The sequence below is a fragment of the Periophthalmus magnuspinnatus genome, chromosome 3 (assembly GCF_009829125.3).
Source record: "Periophthalmus magnuspinnatus isolate fPerMag1 chromosome 3, fPerMag1.2.pri, whole genome shotgun sequence".
Lineage (NCBI taxonomy): Eukaryota > Metazoa > Chordata > Actinopteri > Gobiiformes > Gobiidae > Periophthalmus > Periophthalmus magnuspinnatus.
In genome coordinates, this window is record NC_047128.1 from 24,934,992 (window position 1) to 24,956,168 (window position 21,177).

General features: G+C 38.3%; 1 protein-coding gene across 1 annotated transcript; it reads right to left on the reverse strand.

Moving 5' to 3' along the window:
* Positions 1–3: 3 nt before the first annotated feature.
* Positions 4–20,801, reverse strand: slc7a10a (solute carrier family 7 member 10a). Its single transcript, XM_033983112.2, has 11 exons — positions 20,631–20,801; positions 16,389–16,593; positions 15,225–15,376; positions 9,791–9,916; positions 7,799–7,952; positions 7,605–7,728; positions 7,267–7,370; positions 6,857–6,953; positions 6,634–6,783; positions 3,763–3,940; positions 4–3,687 (listed from the first exon to the last, which is right to left on the reverse strand). The coding sequence occupies exons 1-11, from the start codon at positions 20,734–20,736 to the stop codon at positions 3,590–3,592; spliced, it is 1,494 nt and encodes a 497-aa protein (XP_033839003.1). The 5' UTR covers positions 20,737–20,801; the 3' UTR covers positions 4–3,589.
* Positions 20,802–21,177: the final 376 nt, after the last annotated feature.

Below are 21,177 nucleotides of genomic sequence, written 5' to 3' on the forward strand. Positions count from 1 at the left end.
AATATGCATTTATTAACTTCATCTATTGCATTGTTATCCAGTATGTACAGATATCACAACATACAGAGGAATGTGGTTCTCAGTTCTCTGTACAGTTTATTTACAAATCTGGAGTAGATTACAGCAGCTGGGGGCACAGATAAAGGGCCTCAGTTATCAATCCATGTGCTTGTGTGTGCATGTGTGCATTATTCCTGCCGCAAGACTCATGTAAATGAGAGCAATCAGCAAGTGCAAAAGTTTGCATGCCTGGAGTTTATCGAAATGTTGAAGTGTCCCCGTTTTAAACAAGAAATGCCCCAGATACAGGCCCGTCAACAAAAATTTGATGGTCGGGACAAGAAACCTCACATGGTCCACTCCTACACCAATCCAATACCCACCAAATGTAAAGGGCCCATATATTGACGTTTGTTTCGCTAAAATACAGAAAATCATGCTTGAAAATTACCATAAGCCAAAAAATCCACCGATAGAAGTCCCCTTAGATTATATGTGTCCCAATTTTTTATTTTTATTTAAAAAATCTGATCAATTTTGAAAATCTGATCCACCTGTATTTGCCTTTAGTTCTTAACACATAACACAATGGACGTCTGACAGGAAGTGGTGAAATCTTTGAACAGCAAGTTTACCAGCGTTATCCTTTTCGCTTTGGCCTTAAACGCGGTATGATGATCACAGCAGGGACGTACACAGAGAGTCCAGTCAGGGGCGTCAAACTCATTTTCATTGAGGGCCACATCAGCAAAATGGTTGCCATCAAGGGCCAGATGTAACTGTGAGGCAGTATAAATGTCACGTAAAATAAATGTAACTACTTTTAAACTTGTTAAATAACTGTTCCTGTATTTATTACTTATTCAAGTTACAAATATTACATGTCTCTGTAACTGCATATCTTCTGATAAACTGACTAACTTTTGAATACTTAGCTCCATGTTTGGTGTCTTTCACAACCGACCCCACCTCGAAACACAAAAAATATACAGGTTTTTCTTGTCTTCACCTTCACCTTTCTTGAAACTGCCCTCCATGCCTACAATTTTCCTCTTCCTGAACACTTTGGAATCATTGTTTGAAAATATTTCTCAGTTCCATGTGTTGGGAAAATCTCATTAGTTTAGGGTTAATGCACACATTTAACACATAAAACAAAGTGGCGGGCCACATTTGGCCCCCGGGCCTTGAGCTTGACACACCTGGTCCAGGTGGTGCTCAAGCACCTGCTCCTATTGCCCCTAAGTGCCCTCCTGGTCAATATATATTTTTAGGTTTAATACTTGCCCCATGAAGACAGCAGATGTGTAAAATGTGTTTTAAACACTCAACAATAAACTATCTAAAGATTTTGCTTTGCTCCCTCTCTTCTTTCTTGTGCGTCTGCCTTTCACAGTTTCCAGACTCCGTTTGTGTGCCTTAACTGCACATAGTGCCAAATCAAAGACTGTTTAGATTCCATGACAATGGTTTCCACCACCTAAGCTTTTTAGCCAGTTTTTATTTTTGACAGTCGGCCCCAGAATGAGGCTGCAGCTCAGACAGTGGCTGCTCTCAGTGCACTGGAGCACTCACATGATCCTTTTTTGCTCTATCTGTATCATTTTTGTAATAACCTTTTTGGTCCTTCAGCTCATGCATTTATATGCAGGAGGTTTTATCTACTAAAAGTTCAGCAGCTGCACACCTAAGAATAATCTGTAATGAAGCAAAATCATATTTGCTTACTTAAAAAAAACATGGATATGTTAATTTTAAGTAATAGGGAAAAGTGCCTTTTTTCTTGGTTGAGCACCTACCCCCCAAAATGTTTATGCATGTCCCTGGATCGTGTAAATACACGTATGAACGCGCACGTGCCTGCGGCATCAGAACAGTGCAAAAAAATATACAACCATCTCTCCAATGTACTATATTATCACAGTTTTTGCTCTCATAGTTGTATTCAATCTGGCAGCACCTGCTAAACAACTTCATTTGCATTTCCTCCAGCTCAGATTTTGCACATGTTGGCAAAAAACAACCCATTTTTCATATTCATTAATCGACAGCAGTGTCTCTGTGAGAAATTGCATTGGGTTTTTCTTTAGCTGTTTAGCACATGAGCAAACACTTGATAAATGAGGCCCATAGTGTAGTGTGCGTCTTTTCACAAAAATAATATCCAGCATCAGACCAAGAGAATAATGTAGCTTCTTGACAAAAAAACTCTTCATATCAATATATTACTTGTTATAATACATATAATACAACATGTATTATATGCATTTTTATTCATGCAAGCACTGAAGAGGGAAACTGGGAAAACAGCAAGATAAAAAACAGCAAGAAGGATAAAAAACAGCAAGGTTAATAACATTGTTTTATAAAAGCACTTAACGGATGGCAAATATGGAGTTGCCACATTTGTTTTTCAGTTTTTCAGTGAGTAGTTATGTAAAGTGTTTAAAACAAGGAACAGCTGTCAAGGGCCCCAAGTTAGTATGATTCGGCTCTGATTGTGGCTCTGATTGCTTCTTCATGTCAGCTGTTCTGACAGAACTGACATGAATCTGAACATTAGGCAATAACTGGCATCGACTCATTACATTAGGCAGCAGGCCAAGTCATTACGTTACATCAGATTGGCCGGTGAATAAATAAGTAACACTAAACTCTTAGTCTTACTTAAATTGAATGCATTTTTAGAATAATGAACTGCAGGCGATTACATATGTCAAACGTAAGGCACTATACAAGATTATATCAAGTAAGGTTGCCTGAGGTAAAAATTGGGTTGGGCACTAAAACAAGTACTTCAACCATACATCATAACAAGGGCGTTAACTTACACAATATGCTGCCAAAATTGTTTACAATGTTCGTCTAATCTTTTCCAAATACACTGATAACAGCTAGGATTCTACTTTGTAAAAATGTGTTTAACAGTTTAAAAAAAACGCTCTAATCACTTTCCAGGTATTTTACTACACAGCTTACTCTGTTTGGATATAAGTTCCCCAGGCCAACAAGCAGGAACATGCATTCATTTTTCTACTTTTCACTTCATTTTTCTGCCTCTTACTTTCAATAATAACAACTAGAGAAAAATGTCAGCTGCTTAAGAAGGCACCTTGCATATTTGGAGCAGCTAAAAGAAAATGTCTAAATTAGAGGCAATGGACAAGCAAATGCACATTAATTATAAAGTCATTAGCAGAGAACAGCATTAGGTAGCAGCCATAATAGAAATGTAGTGTTAGGTGCAGAAATGGCTTGCAAAATACCCGCACGACTCAGGACATCATAGCAACGTAGATATCTCATAAGGCACATTAGCCCAGGTTAAACCCAAGTTAAAAGTCATAAAAGGGAATCATAGGAGTGAACCTGGAAAACAGCAGATAGTTCTTTGAGTGGTGGTGGCAATAAAAAAATAAAAAATACAGTTGGCATGCTGGTGTGGCAATAGCTTGGTACAAATACTTCAAAGTACCCTTTCTTCTTAGGCTGCTTCATCACTGTCTCCATCAAAGAGAGGATACATCAGTTTATCTATAAAAGGAGAGACTGTCCAAAAAGTGGAAGTAGAAGTCAAACTTTGTAGTGCTCAGTCCCCTTTAGAGGAAGTGAGGGGTTCAGTCTCTAAGGGGTCTTCCTGAGGAAATACGACATAACAGATCTTTTGGCCCACATATGTCACTTTCTCTGTAAAACAACAAAAAAGGGTCATCAAATGTTAATACAGCCTACACATGTATTAGTATAACCATGAACACACACCGACTGCTGTGTATATCCATTTTGGTTTGTTTTTCCAGTGAACTCCCAAAAAGTAGACAGGGACCCCGGTCAGCATGATGACCATGCCCAGACCACACACCACAGGCTCTGAGTAGAGGCTGAAACACAGCAGCACGGCCCAGAAAAGCAGGTACGCAATGGGGATCAGCACGCTCACCTGAACAACACGCAAGGAAGATACAGAAATGTGTCATATATTTTAATGCATGATGCACGGTCACAGGACACCAGACTTTATTAGCAACTTTGTGTGCAACTAAGTTGTGCCATTCTTTCAGTAATACCAATCAATATTGTTAACCAATAGCAAAAGGCGAAGTTAAATCTGTCAACTGGACAAATTGTTGTAGGAGTGAAGACATTTCACTGCTCATCCAAGCCACTTCTTCAGTTCTGATCAGACTGCTCGTGGCCACTGCCTTATATCTATCTGAGGGGAGGAGCTAACTACACTGAAACTGTAAACAGCTATTGTCTCCAGTTTCAGATGAAACTAACCTATTCAGCCCTTAACAACCCTGCTATTGTTCTCATTGTTCTGGGTCTGAGGATGGAGTTGTAGATGGTGGAGAGATTATGTCTAGGCCCCCATTCCTGATTAAGGAAGGATTCTCTTTTCCTAACAAAACTTCTTTAACTCCCCTCTCAAACCATTTCTTTTCTCTGGCTAAGATCTGAACCTGACTGTCTTCAAAGGAGTGGTTAGTGGCTTTGAGATGTACGGCGGACTGGGGTCCAGAGGAACTCTCATGCTGGTGTTGGTACATCCTCTTATGGAGTAGCTGTTTAGTTTCTCCAGTGTAACGCTCACTGCACTCTTCACTACACTGAATGGAGTAGACTACATTACTTTGTTTGTGACTCTGGGTTTTGTCCTTTGGGTGAACTTTTGGGTGTTTTTGTCTTAAAGTGTTTGTGTTTTTGAAAAAGACAGGAATTTCAAACTGTCTGAAATTCTCTGACGTTTTTCAGACACACCCGCAGTGTAAGGGATGGTAACACCTTTCCTTCTAGGTTCAGATTGCCTGTTTTCCTGTTTTTTAGCTCTCTTAGATCTACTGAAGGCCCACTTTGGATATCCACAAGCAGAGAGGGCTTTCTCCACATGTTGCTCCTCCTTCACTTTTCCCTCTGTGTTAGTGGGCACCACTTGAGCTCTGTGTTGTAGAGTACGGATAACTCTGAGTTTGTGCTGCAGTGGATGGTGTGAATCAAACAGCAGGTATTGGTCCGTGTGAGTGGGCTTCCTGAAGACTTCTACCTGGAGTCCTCTCCTATTGTTACTGCACAATCTAAGATGGCCAGTTTGTTCTCCTTGGCCTCTTCCCCTGTGAACCAGATGTTAGGATCCACAGAATTAATATGTGCAGTAAAGGGCTCCAGATCTTGAATTTTGATTTCAGTCTCGTTGTCATCCACTTTAGTTCCGTTGTCACCTACATATCGATGATGATGTGTGGGTGGAGTACCTGGAAATGAGGCCAAAGCCTCCTGTTCAAATTGTTCCATGTATAAGTTAGCCATAATAGGAGAGACAGGTGAGTCCATGGCCCACCTGTGCCTCCAGGTAGAAGTCTTCAGGAAGCTCACTCACATGGAATTGACTAGAACTGGAAAAGCGGCTTGGATGAGCAGTGAAACGTCTTCACTCCTACAATGATTTGTCCAGTTGACAGATTTAACTTTGCCTTTTGCTATGGACCTGGACGACTGAGGGTTTGCACAGATATTGTTAACCAATACTAACTTAAGCTCACAGTGAATGCAGTGAAAACACACAGTGTGGATCTATAGCAGTTATTATTATTATTATTATTATTATTATTATTATTATTATTATTATTATTATTATTATTGTTATTTTACTTTTTAAATTTAAAAAAAATTTTTTATTAGGATTATTTTTGTTGTTGATGGTTACAGTTGTGTTTAGACAATTAACAGGTTAAATGTCACAATGTTTATAAGGGGCCATGTTGATCACCTGCTATTCCTTTCAGAGACATGCTGTCAAAGATTCTATTTAAAGCACAAATGTACAGTGTTATTGGGCACACACATACCATGGAGACACAGTCACTGAGATAAGTTTTACCATGTGCATTAGGCCTAAAATTATTCTATATACACTGCCCATTGCTAGTATAAAATAATTCATGTCATGGACAATCATCAATTGTTTCAAATATGATTAAAATGACAGTAAATGGACACTTTTTAACAGATAATATGATATGCACTGGAGGACCAATTTGTGCCTTGTATTGCATCATTCTGTTTGCCTAGCAAATCGAGAATCTATCTCTGTATTTTTTTTAATAGAGATTGATATCAGTCTGATCCCCACGTCTTCCGTTGTGTCTCAGTCAAACATGATCGTGTAATCAGATTCTTTTTTTTCAGTGACATATGTGAAACAAAGGAGCTCATTGGTCACCTGAGTTTAGCGCTTCTTTCATTGATTCTCCAAAAACCTGCCATGTTTTTCAGCCCCCTGTGATTTTTTTTCCCTTTTTTTTCAAAAAGGGACAGACCATGTGTGTCCCTGATTTGTCCACCTGTCCCACCTGTCAATTATAACCATTTGAAAATGGGCAGATTCACCAGACTCACATCTTCATAAAGTATTGAAGTGTGTATTCTGGATCCTAGGCAGCCATTCTGTTACATTTGACAGAAATGTGGTGGGCTGACTGCCTTGTCTTTTCATTATGTCATCCACATGCTTTATCATTTTCTTGAAGATTTCTTGATCCTTAAAGTTTATTAACTGTCCGTGACAAATGACGCTAAGACTGGCACAGACCCTAGCATGTGTGCTGTGACTAAACTCTTGAGCATTTTACATACCTTTATAGGACGATGCAAATTGGGTCTTGTTTTTCGAAGGTATAGGAGGCCAGCGATGGTTACTCCATAAGACAGGTAGTTGATAAAGGACACATAGTTGATGAGGTTATGTGTTTCACCTATGCACAGGATCAGTATAGTGGCTGCACACTGCAGAGGAGAGATCATGTGTGAGGACTCAAAGCTCTTGAAGAGACTGGACATAGTGAACAGTTACACTCACACAGACTAACAGAGCAGGTATAGGAGTGCAGTTTTTCAGATGGATCATAGCCAGCAGGTACGGCAAATGTCCTTCTCTCGCCCCAGAGAAGCATAACCTATACCACAGAATACATTACATTACACGCTTGTTCTAACAAGTCAGTACCTTCCATTATTTTCACCAAAGAGCCTAGATGTGCAAATGTTAGAATGAATTCATAATTTATACTCAAACCTAAACAAATATCACCATCAGATACTTCAGGCTGAATTAAAAAGAATGACTTACTTTCAACTTAAAACGCGTATTACATTTTACATATGCAAGGAACATTTTGTGCATTAACATGAACCTAACTGACTGATTATTTGACAGCACACAAACCAATTATGTTGTAGTATTTAATTTAAGAAAAAAACTGTGTTTACCTGGAGGAGGTAAAGAGGTATCCATTGATTCCTCCAAACGTAGACAGCGCCACAGAAATTGGCATAATCCATGAAAACATGCCCAGCAGCTTTTCCCCAAATGTCTGTAAAAAAAACAATATTGTTATTGTTGACATATTGTCATAGTAAGCAAAATAAATCAAATAAATTAAACCAAACATTAAACAAACTTTTCGAACCAATTTTTGTAAAATGATGACTTTCGCTATTTATTAAATGTATATTTGTTATTACATTACTTTTTGTTTTTAGAAACATTATAAAACTATGTTTGTTTACTCTTGTTTTTTCATGATTTGGATAAGATAATGGCTCACCACTGCTACAGCATTAGAGGCCAGCAGCTCCTGAGGCGTCATGGAGGAAAAATAAGCGATGTTCGTCATGGTGTAAACAAGCGTCACTAGTGGAATGGAGATGTAGATAGCACGGGGCAGGTTTCTGGAAGAGGGCAAGTGTTATTACAGATCTGATGTGGTGCATAATTTAACAATGAGTTAATGTTACATACTTGCGTGGCTCCACCACCTCCTCTGTGACATAGTTGAGGAAATTCCAGCCACTGTAAGCGAAAGAGGCTTGGAGGAAAGCCAGCCCTATCTCTCCAACAGAGGGATCCCCACTGAACTCAAAGGCCACACTCGGCCGCAGTGCATCATAATAACCTACGACCAAGACAAGGCCATCACATTAATACAAAATATTTACTTTACAATGATTACATTGATGATGAAGCTAATCAATCTAATCTAATTTCTCACTTGTACCACTGAACTGAGATGGGATTTCAGAACATCTGAAGCTTATTAGCAACTACAATTCAATGAGCAATTTGTCCAGGGCATTTAGCATTTAGTCTCCTCTGTGCTGTGTCTCTTGTACAGTACAGAATGAGTTCAGCCAAATTTGCAAAAATATTGGATCGCAGTGTGACTCTGAAGTGCTGTACGTTTGCAAGTTTTCTCCCTGACAAAACCCACAATGTCGATGAAACGTTCTGCACTGACAGTATTTCTAAAAGCTATCATTTTTATTTACAGTATAGGAAAATGTTAATATTTTTATTTCTCAAACAATTGTTTGGGCCCGAAAACAGGTCTTGATCTCTGGTTTCATTCTATAATACTGTACTTATTTTTTTTTTAAATCTACAAAGGTTTGAACTTTGAGAGTGTTTAAACAAGAGAGAAATGTGAGAAAATGTTAATGCCTGTCTGAGAAAAGTGTACAAAGTGTGTGGTGAGGGGTTTTACAGACTTAAAATATATAATAATTATAAAAAATAAAGCTGACTACTTTGCAGATTTTGATTATTGAGGATTATTTTTAGAACGTGACCCCCGTGATAAATGAGGGACCACTGTATTCATAAAGTGAGCTATGTGTGCATAAATCCAGTGGTAGAATAGGAAAACCAATTGCACATTGTATTACAGATATTTGAATAGTACTAGTATTTGAAAATGTTATGCCTAAATGTATAATAAATGCACATAGGCTATCATATAAACAAAGATATTGATATACTTAAATAATGACTTGGTGTTATGAATTCAGTCCTATTAGGATGTTCTATGGCTTCATTCTGGACTGATAAAACAACCTTCCCACACCTAAATCACAATACGACTATTATAACTCAGTACTCTGCCCCAGTCTGCCTCCATGGTGATTGATAAATCACCATGGAGGTAGACTGTCTTACTTGTCACTTAAAAGTCATTTGTTGTTGTTGGAGAAACATAATTTAAGTAATAATTTTGAATCTACACTTTCAGTAAGACTAACGAAATGGTAGAAATAAGCACTGGTCAATATGGAAAACAATTTTTAAAAATTAACACGGTTTGTCAAAAACAAGTACATTTTCTTTCAATATTATTTTCCTAAAGTTTGAAATACAGACTTTAAATCATTAGCATTTAACAAATAAAATATATTTTTTCAAAACATAGGAAAAATTTGAGCTTCAGAGGCCTCTTTTAGTGAAAAATTCTGAACAGGTGCTCCTCAAGGACAGGGCTCAAAAGCTAGAAAATGACCATACTTGTGTACACGAACGTCAGTCAAAAAAGTCCGAGGCACTCTGTTAGTGATGGTAAAAGTCCTTTATTGCTTACATGGGATGAGTCAACATGTTTCAACACAGGTTGTGTCTTCATAGGATGCTCTTTTTTAACTTTATCATATAAGTTTTTTATGCCATATACTACAAGCATGGTAATTTCACTGCTTGCTAGCTTTTGAGCCCTGTCCTTGAGGAGGGCATCTTATGCCCTGATGAAGACACAACCTGTGTCGAAAGCTTATCCCATCTAAGCAATAAAGGAATTTTACCTGGGACCTTTTTAACCCCCTTTTTTTTTTTTTTACCTTGACACAGTAAGTTTTTAAACTTTAACCACTGTTCACTGTTTCACTGAATCTCAGTTACAATGTGATTAATTCTGCTGACCTAAGTGAAATACATATCACTGCAACAAACTGAAACTTGTGCACATACCTCTGCAGATCTGCACCAGCCCCACTACGATGATGAGGGCCAGAGCCAGTAATTTTCCCACTGTGAACACATCCTGGATTCTGGTGGCCCATCTCACACTGGAGCAGTTCACCCAGGTCAGAAATACTGCAACACAGAAACATATTAACTATACACCAAGGACAGAAAGGCATCCATATATATTCCAACAACTGTGGGAAATTATATGGAAAAGAACCCATATATTAATTTGTAAGAGGCAGGAGCGCTAGGTACACTTGTTGCATGCATATTGTGCATTAGTTACACTGGTAAAACTAAATGTTAACTTGTATTGTCATTATTAATATATGTGATCCACATGACAATATTTTAGATGGTAACAGGTGAATAAATGTACTGCACAAGATGATCAATGATTCCAAACTACACCACAAAACAAATCTGAAAAATGTTCTTCTACTTTAGCTAAGCTTAAATGGCAAAATTGTTTGTAATACTTGGGAAACACAAGTTATAATTGTTTGTATGAACATGGTATGTGTATGTGGACAATACATATACAGCTAAAAATAGCACTTTTATTTAGTTTATTGTGTATTCCCTTATGCTACAATGTAAAGTATACTTGCATTAGGTCTCACAACAAAACTACTAAATATTGTGAACGCAAAGTGAAAATCATATTTTCTGCCATTAAATCAGGTTAAAAAAATCAATCCAAACAGGTATCATCATAGTTGCCTTTCATGAAATAAGTTATTAAATTCAATCATAATTGTGTTCCATGAAATCTAAAAGTAAAGCTTAGGTTCATGATAGTGTGTGTGTGCGTGTATTTGTGTGTTGGTCCAGGCTTTTAAGTAGTGTCATCCATCACTGAGGCAGGCGTCCCTCCCACCACACAAGTTGGACAAACTGCTTCCGCTGGCTTGGCCACACAACCCCGCACACACACACACACACCCACGTACACACACGCATACACACGCACACACAAGCGCACACACATACAAACACGAGAATAGTTGGCACTACGTTTTGGTGACACTGGGCACAGCTTCCTCTCCCCTTTAATGCTTTTAAGTTTTATAGTCAATTACATTGCAACACATTTCCTCTGCCCTAGAACAGCAGCTCTCCCCCTGCTCTGGCCTGTATACATCTGACAGGAAGGAGGTGCCAGCGGACTTTATGCATGACAACTCAGGTAAATCTGTGTGCCATTGAGCAAAACACCAGCACTTGAATACTAACTAATGTCTTTTCCTCTTCATAGAGTCAGGAGCCAAACTGCAGTGTATATTTTAGGCTTTTAACATCAGCCACAACTCTAGCTGCCACTTATTTCCTCTAAAGCAATAATACACTCAGTACACTATATTTATTATCGTGTATACAATGTTTACTATTTATTGGTTTAGGGAGCAATCCTATTTGTCCTGCATAAGTTATACTTAGTCCCTCTTAACTTATTTACTGAAGTCTAGCATTAGTGCAGGCGGGGTCCAATTTAGATCTCCTTTCACTTTAAAAGCTTTACCAAATAAATAACAGCCCCACTACAATCTAAAACAAACACGGCTAAATTGATAATGACACACAGCCAAGCTCACCTGAAGGTCAGTCAGAAGTGTTTGTTTTATTTTATTTTTTTTAATTTGTACATACATCAGTATTGTATGTATGTCTTTGAGTTAAAGAAGGCATATTGTGCTTTGTAGGAGTATTTACTATTAAACTATACATAGATAATCATTTCAACATTTACCTAGACATCCTGTTTAAAATCTCAGAACTTATATGCCTTTCATTTCACGGTAGCAAGCAGTTGATTTGAATGTATGGTACTTGTTTTTATTGTTGTATAATGGCTAAGTGACATTTTTCAAACCTACATATAAGACCTGGTATCAGATTTTGCCGGTAACAGAATAGTGGGTGGAGATGGGGCATAGGTGAAAACATTTTTTTTTGAAGTGTTGAATGGAGGATTACTCAAACGAGTTTGAATGAGTCAAAATACAAATTTGAAAAAAGATAATGATCAGGATGGAGGTTTTCAGGGTTTGTTTATTTTTGTTTCCTCATGTAGAAATTTGGCTCAGAGCAGGGATCAATAGCATTAACATACAGACATGACAGGACAAAGCAAGGACAAAAAAATAATGAGGGAACATTGTCATAATATAAAAGTATATTGTACAAATGTCCCCTTTAAATCCCTTAGTGGTGGACAATTTGACCCGCTGGTGATCTGGAGAGATTGCTAATGTTATTACTTTTCTGTTTACTGCAGCCCTATAAACATTTGCTGTCTATTCTTATTAATGTTATTAATGTTTTAGATTTTTTTTATTTTTTCGTGCTTTATAAGTTTCTCAAGTCGCTACTGTTGGCCATTACAACTACTTCTTTGGCCCCTATAGGCTCTATGCCTCTAATTGCCTACACATTGTTCTTTTGAATGGCCCAGTGTTTTCACCATTATAAACCTACACTTGGCAGAACAAAGCTATCAATTACACTCCAAATATGCTGCGTGCTGGATGCATGTACAGAATGGCTACAGTTTAGGAGGGACATCAAATTGAAACCATCTGACCACTTTTCATATAGAGTTACTATTCAGTCTGAGACCACAGCTTGTATACTGGTATCTGCCTCCTCTATGAGTTCACAATCTCTTCCATTCAGACCTACAGTGTAAGAGGAAAAGAATGCACAAATAAGCGTGCAGGAATTCCCTCGACTGCATGCCGGGCCACGTGTTTCACAGTAAAGAAGTCCAATTGCTTTATAAAATGTAGCATTTGTTGAATGAATGAACTGAAAATCGATCTTAGAGATGCCATTCTACCTAATGAACCTCAAGTATGGATAAAACCACCCTTTCTCTGTCCTGGAAATTAGTTAAATATGTGTTTTTTGGCACCATAAAAATAATTATACAAGGTAGAATGGCTGATATGGCAATCAAAATCTAATAGTGATCTCATCCCTGTGACAATATGATATTTTGGTCAAATCACCAAATTGTCATTGTCACTGCTTTTCTGTTTAATGGAGCTCTATGGTCAAATACATTCACTTTCCACCATCAACACCTCTTATTGGTCAGCCTCCATCATGCTATAAGTGAGTGACAGGTGGCTTTAACTAATCACAATGAAGAGAAAAAGCAGAAAGTTTTAGCTCCCTCTTAAATACTATAGATACTATAGATAAAGATATAGATAATAAATTATGATCTGGCTCTAAGAAAACTGTGATTTAATTTTGGCATATTGCCCAACCCTAATACAATGTAGTTTTTCTACAGATGTTAATGCTGTGCCTGGATAGTTCCACAGTATGCCATCTCCATGGAGACAAGCAGGTGACACCACCAGGCTAACATACAGGTCTGTCTCTATGTATTTTTTTTAGCAATAAAACACCTGTAATTGCAGACAATAATCATTTTTGGCATATTCTGTATAATCTCCAACAAAGATGTTAATTGCTTTTATATGACCAGAATCTTTTTTTGTATTTTGACCATGATAATTATCACACACAATTTCAATATCATCCCTTGCCTCCAACGTAAGATAGAAACTCATGCATTGCACAATCTTTCATATAGTGTGACAGACACTAACTGACATTTGAAAACATCAGGTGGGGCAGCCAACTGCTGAGTATATTCTAGCATGTCTCTACTGCTGCATGACTTTGCTGCTATGGGCTGGCCCAGGCCACCTCTCCTATTCCTGGAAGATGGTCGGTCCTCAACTGGAGCGGACTGGTTTGCTGCCTCATACTCACGCATATGTTTGGGCACAGTCTAACATGAACCAAGTGGACACTGCACACACAAGACATGAGCTTGGCATGCAGACTAAGACTACTTCAAAAGCTGTGGTAGTCATATATAGCAGTGAATTCATAAAGGATCATGTGCAGTTTTTACCACTGTTATTGCAGTTACTATAACTTAAACCACAACTACAACTGTATATCTCTTATTATGTATATCTATTACTTTTGTCTTGTCAACACTAGTTCAGCTCATTTCTACAAGCAAACCAGCTCTGGGGAAAACAGACAACCTTCTTCAGTCAGTGAGAGTGATGCAATCTCAGGGCAGTGTTGAATATACTAAGCCTTCACATGTGCTGTTAGAAACAGGAAAAAACAGGAAGCGCACCAATTCAGACAATAATAATCTGTTCTTATAACATGCATAACCTTGTGGACCAAACATGTGTCATTGTGTCATTGTATGCAAACAGCCACTCTGAGCTCCAAAAATAATCAGATGATGTGCTAAGGCACATCACCCCTGGCCATACACTCGCCTCTGTATCCAGTTCAGACAAGAACAAACTGGTTGTACTCTATCTGAAACATGCAGGCTCTGCGTATGTATGAAACTGGCTATTTAAAGGTGCACTATGTAACTTTTCTGGTGGAGGGTACATGGAGATGTTATTGTTTTGCATTAAATTTATCAATCTCCACAGAGACAAGTGATGACTCTAGATGAGCTACTCTGCCAACAGTTTTCAAGGCATTTCTAAGCAATAAAAACACCTTTAATTTAAGAATTGCAAGACAGATGTGTTAAGTACCATACTGTGGAACATCTCGGGCAAAGCAATAACAACTCCATGGAGACAAGCGTCTGGTGGACCGGCACCACAAAAGTTACACAGTGCACAAGGGTCATCAAATAATACCTTTTTACATCATATTTTTAATAATAAAGGGGTGTGATGTTATCCAACTTTACCAACTCATCCAAAAATACATCAAAGTAAACAGTGGAAAGATTCTGCTTTGAATATGAATGGGCACTAATTTGACTATGGAGGAAATTGATGCAGACTTTGGAGAATGTTGGAAAGCTTCCAAAAATGTATGAGCCACTTTCTTTGATGAACGCTACAAGGGTGAGCAGTTAAGACAAAAATCCATCAAACTTTTGGAATCTAAATTGTGCGTGTAAATATCTTGGTTGAGGTTGAAGCAGCACACACCTAGGACATTTCTGAAAGACCATGTTGCTTAATATAATGTACAATAATTCTTAATTATAGTATAGGTCTGATCTGATATTGTAATTTTATTATTTCAATATATATCATAGAGATGATGATACATTGGTCACCTGATGTTAAAGCCAAGCTCGGGGGCTATAGTAAATTCATACTTTGTCATTTATTTGAGAAGAACATTATAACATCAATACCTTATAGCACAATTGCCCATTTTTCAAAGTTTTCAGTTTGTGTTTTTTATGTAAGAATCTTTCTGATTGGGTGAGAACAGAGACAATTACACCTACAGATGCAGCAGGAGAGTGGAATTATATATTGCCAAAAAATACAGTTATGGTATGAGAGCAGCGATATGACTGTGACACATCTAGAGTTATTTATACTGAACAATAATCACACATATGACTCACATATGCAAATGGTGGCCAGCAGCCGTGTGGCGATGAACGGAGGGAGGCAGTTCTGGAAGGCGGGCTGTAGGACGTAATTGGAGAAGGTGAGTGCGATGACAGCCAGTGTGGTGGGGTACATGATCAGGACCGCGCTCCATAACAACAGGAAGCTACCGAACGACAAGACAGAAACAACCACAGGGCCCATTTGTCACAATTACCTAGAAATATTCAGTGGATGGCGGAAGTGAAATAGCTCTATACTGGCTCAGTTCTACCTGGCCGGAAGCTACTGAATAATGATTAATGTACACATACTACTTGGAAATAAGTTGGACTCTCTTAAAATAAACTAAGTAAATGAAACTGTGGATTTGTTTGACTTCTGGCTAACCCTAACGATATTGTTTGATAAAGAGTAATGTCCATGACATAAATAAATAGAACTGTATAACAAAAAATTCTTCATATGTCCTGAATAAGCACATGCCCTATAGTCTTAATTACTGTAATAATAATGCTGCTTTTCATGTTGCCATAACTATGTCAATATTACCACTTGAGTAGTCTGGTGCTTTTCTGCATGTCTGTTGTGCATTTCTGTAAATAAAATGTAGTTGAATGGATCGTGTTGACAGCACTTAGCACAATGTTAGCCAATCCCCTACTAGCTTTTACAGATTGATGTTTTGTTAAAATAAACTCAAATGCTTATTTTAGATATTTCCTAAAGGTTAAAATGTAGTAGCTTGTATCACACATGTCTTTGAAGAGTAATTTATTTTTATTTTTAAGTGAAATAACATTGCAACATTAAATCAAAATGGTGTAGGTGGAACACACAGGTGATTTGATTGTTTACGGTTCAAACTTTTACATCATGTTTCTGGTTGTTGTGGAAACCAGTCACACAATGAAAAAGATCGTAGTACCGTAGTGTTGCCCCAGTTACATTATTAGTCAATTATAACAAACAAGAAAAGGCTCCTTTGTATTTGTACCCAAGCCACTTTGGTCTGCGCAGGTGCTCCACTTGCACAGACCAGAACACTGCTGACATTCTCAGACTCTCAGCGCTGGGATCGGATGACAGATCACGGGACCATGACAATGTCATAAGACCCCTACAGCAACAGTAATGCTCCAGACACAACGTATGACAGCTTTTGTGGTGATACTTACCCCACTAGCCCCCCAAAAATCTCTGTCACGTAGGAGTAGTCCCCTCCAGACTTGGGAATGGTGACACCCAGCTCAGCATAGCACATGGATCCAAGGGCGCAGATGCCACCCCCCAGCACCCACACAATGAGAGACAGTCCCACAGAGCCTGCATGCTCCAATACTCCTTTGGGTGAGATGAAGATTCCTGATCCGATGATGTTTCCTAGAAATATAAGACACATTTGAAAATCCTGGCAAAAATACATTAAGGTTTCATTCAGTGTATAAGCTATGAGAAACTGCAATAAGGCAATGCACATCAACTATTCTGAGCGTTAGAATGTAGTGACTAAGGCTGAATGGTTTGGGAAAAATATCTAATTGTGATTTTTCTGACAAGCATTGCAACTGTGATTAGACTTGCAATTTGTGTTTTAATAATAAGATTGTGTTCACAATTTAAAGTGTTTTAACCGAGTCTCTGCATATACTGGTAAATTAATGTGTGTGTGAATGGGGTGATTGGTTCCTTGATGTAAAATGCTTTGAGTGCCTTGAAGGTTAGCGCTATAAAATATATAAAAAATGTGACCATTTACCAATACCATGAAAAAATGAACTGGTCACACTAATACAACACTCAGATTTCAGAACATGTTTGTACAGATTTAAACTTCAGGGTTAGAAGTTTTATGCAGAATAAGATATGGCTATTTTGTTGTTTGTGGAGGAAATTGTTGTACTTCAAGTCCATTAAAATTGCGATTTCAATTTGACTACGATTAATTTCACAGTAGTAGTGACCCTCATTTCAATCAAGAGAGCTATTTCTAAAATTCTATTACTCTTGCTGGGCTTCAGATGACAATATAATCTGAAATGTATAACTATATAATCATACGAGCCTGCAGCTGGTATGGGAATAGTGGATCATAGACCTAAACAACTTATTTTTTTTTAATCAGTTTTAAAAAAATATCTTTTTGTCTTTTGTAGATTTTCCTTTTTGCTATTTACGGTACAATCAACCCAGAAAACTGACTCTAATCCCCCAAGGCCCTTTACGGTACATCTTGTTTATTATATATGCATGATCTTCAATTATTTTACATAGTTAATAATTGTACAATAATTGTACTGTTTTAGTTGATTAACTTTGAATATTATCTTATCTGAAGTTCTGATGTGCTAATTACTGGCCAATAATAAATACTGAAAAAAGACAAAGACATGAGATGCAGGAACAATACACCACAATCCCAACCTGAGGTACAAATGTTAGTTTGTGTGTTGTTTTTCAGTTCTCCAAGATACACTTTAAAAAGTATTAAAAGCCACACTATTCTTTGTCTAATCCTTTAGTCTAACAGGAAGGCTTTGTGGTTTTTGTTTACATGTTTGCTGTTTGTTTTCACATGTTCATTGTTTGATTATCCTTACGTGCACTGAAATGCTAATGTCAAAGTGTTACCTGTCTGAGCTAAGAAGGCCAAAAAGTGCACAGCCAGACTCGCCTGAATGCAAATTGTACTTAGGGAAGGACTCAGACCTCAGACAGTATTTAAGCCCATTGCTGCAGCAGAAAGTCTGTCAGTAGTAGAGTCGTTTGTTTACCGGTGCAAATGTAATAAACCAACACACAGTCTTCTTGCATGTTTTGGTATTATTTTACAGATAATTTCCATGACAAATCCCAGCGGACTTGTTAGGATTCTAGCTTTTCAAATCTCTTGAGAGTAATTTTCATTAAATGATGTCACCCACATAGCAGCTGTCACCTTTCTACTATTGTTTTGGAATACAAAGAAAGCACCTGTTGGGTGTTTTTTTTTTTTTTTTTAGGTGTGGCCTCAGTCACAGGACAGCATGTATTTAACGTGAGCTTGTTCATGTTAAATACATACTCTCCTATGACCAAGCTGAACAACCAAGCAATGTAATTTGTGATCTCATCTGAAACCCAGAAATTAAAAGATTGTTATAATATGAACATTTTGATTTGAAACATCACAAAATGCCTGTTACATCCCTTCATTGACCTTTGCTATTGTACATAATAATTTGTAGAATGATGTTACTCAGCTATAGGACAAAACAGTGGCACCATGCTGTCTCATCCAGCCTGGCCACTCTCCACAGAACCTCTCTAGCTAACATGATGTGTCTTTGCCCTATGAGCAAAACTAACAACAAGCCCCCTAAGAGGCAAACCACAGCTGTCCAAACACATTATACTTTACACTGTCCCATGTTTTTATTTGGAATAAGTGTTACACAGAGTCTGCATAATGACTGTGCTTGGCTTTTTCAGCTTGTGAGGCACAGACTTCACACAGTTAGCGCAGCTTGGAGTGCTCTCTAATGATGCTCTGGAAAGTGGGCGGTCCACTTGGCACATTTATCTCTGTCACTTCTGATTGTGGAGGCTGTGTAGGGATGCAGAGGGCTTACATAATGCTTCTGTTGTAATTGTTATGTCATGGAGGTTGGCATTACAGGCTACAAGCTTCATTCAGGCAACGAAATAAATTGGAAAAAATTTTATTACAGAAATAAACTTTGGTGTTTTCTCAAATCCTTTTTGGTGGAGCCAGTATCCCATTCATGTCATCTTGTGGTTCTTCTTTATACTCTACATCAGTGTTTCTCAAACTGTAGACTGCCTTTGGTGGCAGGCAGGCCCACTGCAGTTTGAATATTTGTTTAATAGAGACAAATGTATTAATGATGTTGTCATCCTTTGGGTCAGTCATCATTTAGAAGTACCATGTCCATTGTTTAGTGTAATTTTAGATCTGGTATTGTCTAATTTTAGACCAAGTTTAGTCTTAATTTAGATCTGGTGTTGCTGGGAAAGCCAAATATTAAATTATGTGGTACTTGGTGAGGAGAGTTTGAGAACTATTGCTCTACATAACATACCTAAAGTGTTAAGTGAAATGATGATCATTGTTTACAGCAGCAGTTGTTGATTTTTTGAAAATTCAATTAATTAGGTTTTGTGTTGCTGGCCTACAATCCACGATATTTCAAGTATTTGCACAGCTAATTGTCGCTTAGGGCTTGTTATGCCTTAAAGTCACACAAAACATCTCACATTTCAAAACCCATTCTCAACTCTCAATTGTGAGGTAGAGATGACAATCAGGCACACATTTTTCAGCTTTATTTTCTTCATACTTTAGTCATCTACAAAATAGAATTGGTGAACCGTAGGCAGCAGCTTGCGTGGTAGAGGCAGGAGAGCTGTATGACTCAAATTAACTGCAACTTACAAGGTTTTGTAATAACACCCCTACTCTCAATACATTTGTAGGTGGACACTGTTTAGTCTTAAATACACCCATGCATTTTATATGACGAAAAATCTAAACAGTAGGCCTATATACAGACATCTCGACTACTTCACCTGGGCCTAAGATGTTCAGGCCATAGGTGTGTTGTTCTCTTCTTATTGAAACTAAGGAGGTCAAAAATGGGTACTATATAGTGACATGAGAAAAGCCCTTGCTCTACTTCGCTGAATCACTGGCTGAATGAGCAGAGAGAATAAAGTTACTCCTTGAACCATTGAGGCTTCTTCTGTGATAATGGGCACAGGAAACCAGAGAGCACAAAAAATACACTTCCTCATAGACCCTACATGATTGCATGGCGTGTTTCCCGTCTCTAAGTGCTTGTGCTCTCAACGAGTAGTGTTACAAGGATGTCCAGAAATAATCAAATCAATTCCTGGTCCTGTCCATGAGGATCTCTTTGTGGCTGCAGACAAACCGCGCGCATTCGTGAGACTCTTGTGAGAACTTCAAAAGGCTATGATTTAATCCAGCCACGTCGGCATCTCCATATGCACGCACTCTATTATGGACTGATGCAACTGTTTCCTCTCACAGTCAAAGAGATCTGTTTCTCTCTGTGAATGGACCTTGAACTGCATCTTTAAGAATTACCCTTTTGTCCCTAAAACTAAAAACGACTTAGACTAACCGTTATAAACCAGTTTTAATCCTCAGACTGTAATTATCCAACTCGGTCCACAGTTAGGAAACTTGGCGCTCAAAGGGATTTCCAATCCCATTGTATGTTGTTACATTAGATAGCCTAACTGTAACTTCTAGGAGCCAACAGCAACACAGCCTTTTCCACCATTACTATTCTGTCAAATGTCATTTTCACAAACTCTGGTTACCGGAATCTCCCTCAAACGCCCTGATATTTTATGAGCGTTCAATAAAGTGAAGAGAAAAGAGTCATACTCACCAATTATTATGGCACATGCGCTCATAAGTCCAATTTCTTTCTTCAAAGTGACCCTGTCGCCTTTAGAGGCGTCTGGATCCTTCTTTCTTTTCTCTTTGTCTTCCATCTGCTCCTCTTACACACAGATTCCAGGCTGCGCTGTGGTCCGGTTCAGATACTGTACACTGAACCAGCCCCCGCTCTCCACCCAGCACTTATAGCGGCGCGCATGCGCGTGCGCAAACCGCACCGCAGCACAGCCTACCTGTCGTCAGGTAGACGAGCCTTAAACTTTCTAAGAATTGCCCGAAAGGAATTCTTTTTCATCTAAAAGCAGCGTTGGCGCCAGACATTTTCCTGGAGCAGGCTGGGGAGGTGCTCAGGTCTTCTACGCTGTTGTTCACATCACAAGCTCACATGTGGGCAGCGCGCGCGCCATGTGTAAAGCCTGTGCACTCACAATGATGTGTGCTTCATCTTTGTAATAATCTGGAGCTAATAATAAGGCTCGTTCATTCATTCATTAAGACTCATCATAAACGTAAACAAACACTTGGTCTGTCTACAT

Excerpts from the sequence above, each read along its gene's own strand:
- slc7a10a (XM_033983112.2), bottom strand. The coding sequence starts at position 20,736 with ATGGAAGACAAAGAGAAAAGAAAGAAGGATCCAGACGCCTCTAAAGGC. Across the intron at positions 15,377-16,388 it reads ATTTTTGGGGGGCTAGTGGG|CTTCCTGTTGTTATGGAGCG; the intron begins GTAAGTATCACC and ends GTCGTTCGGTAG. Across the intron at positions 6,784-6,856 it reads TACCTGCTCTGTTAGTCTGT|TGTGCAGCCACTATACTGAT; the intron begins GTGAGTGTAACT and ends TCTCCTCTGCAG.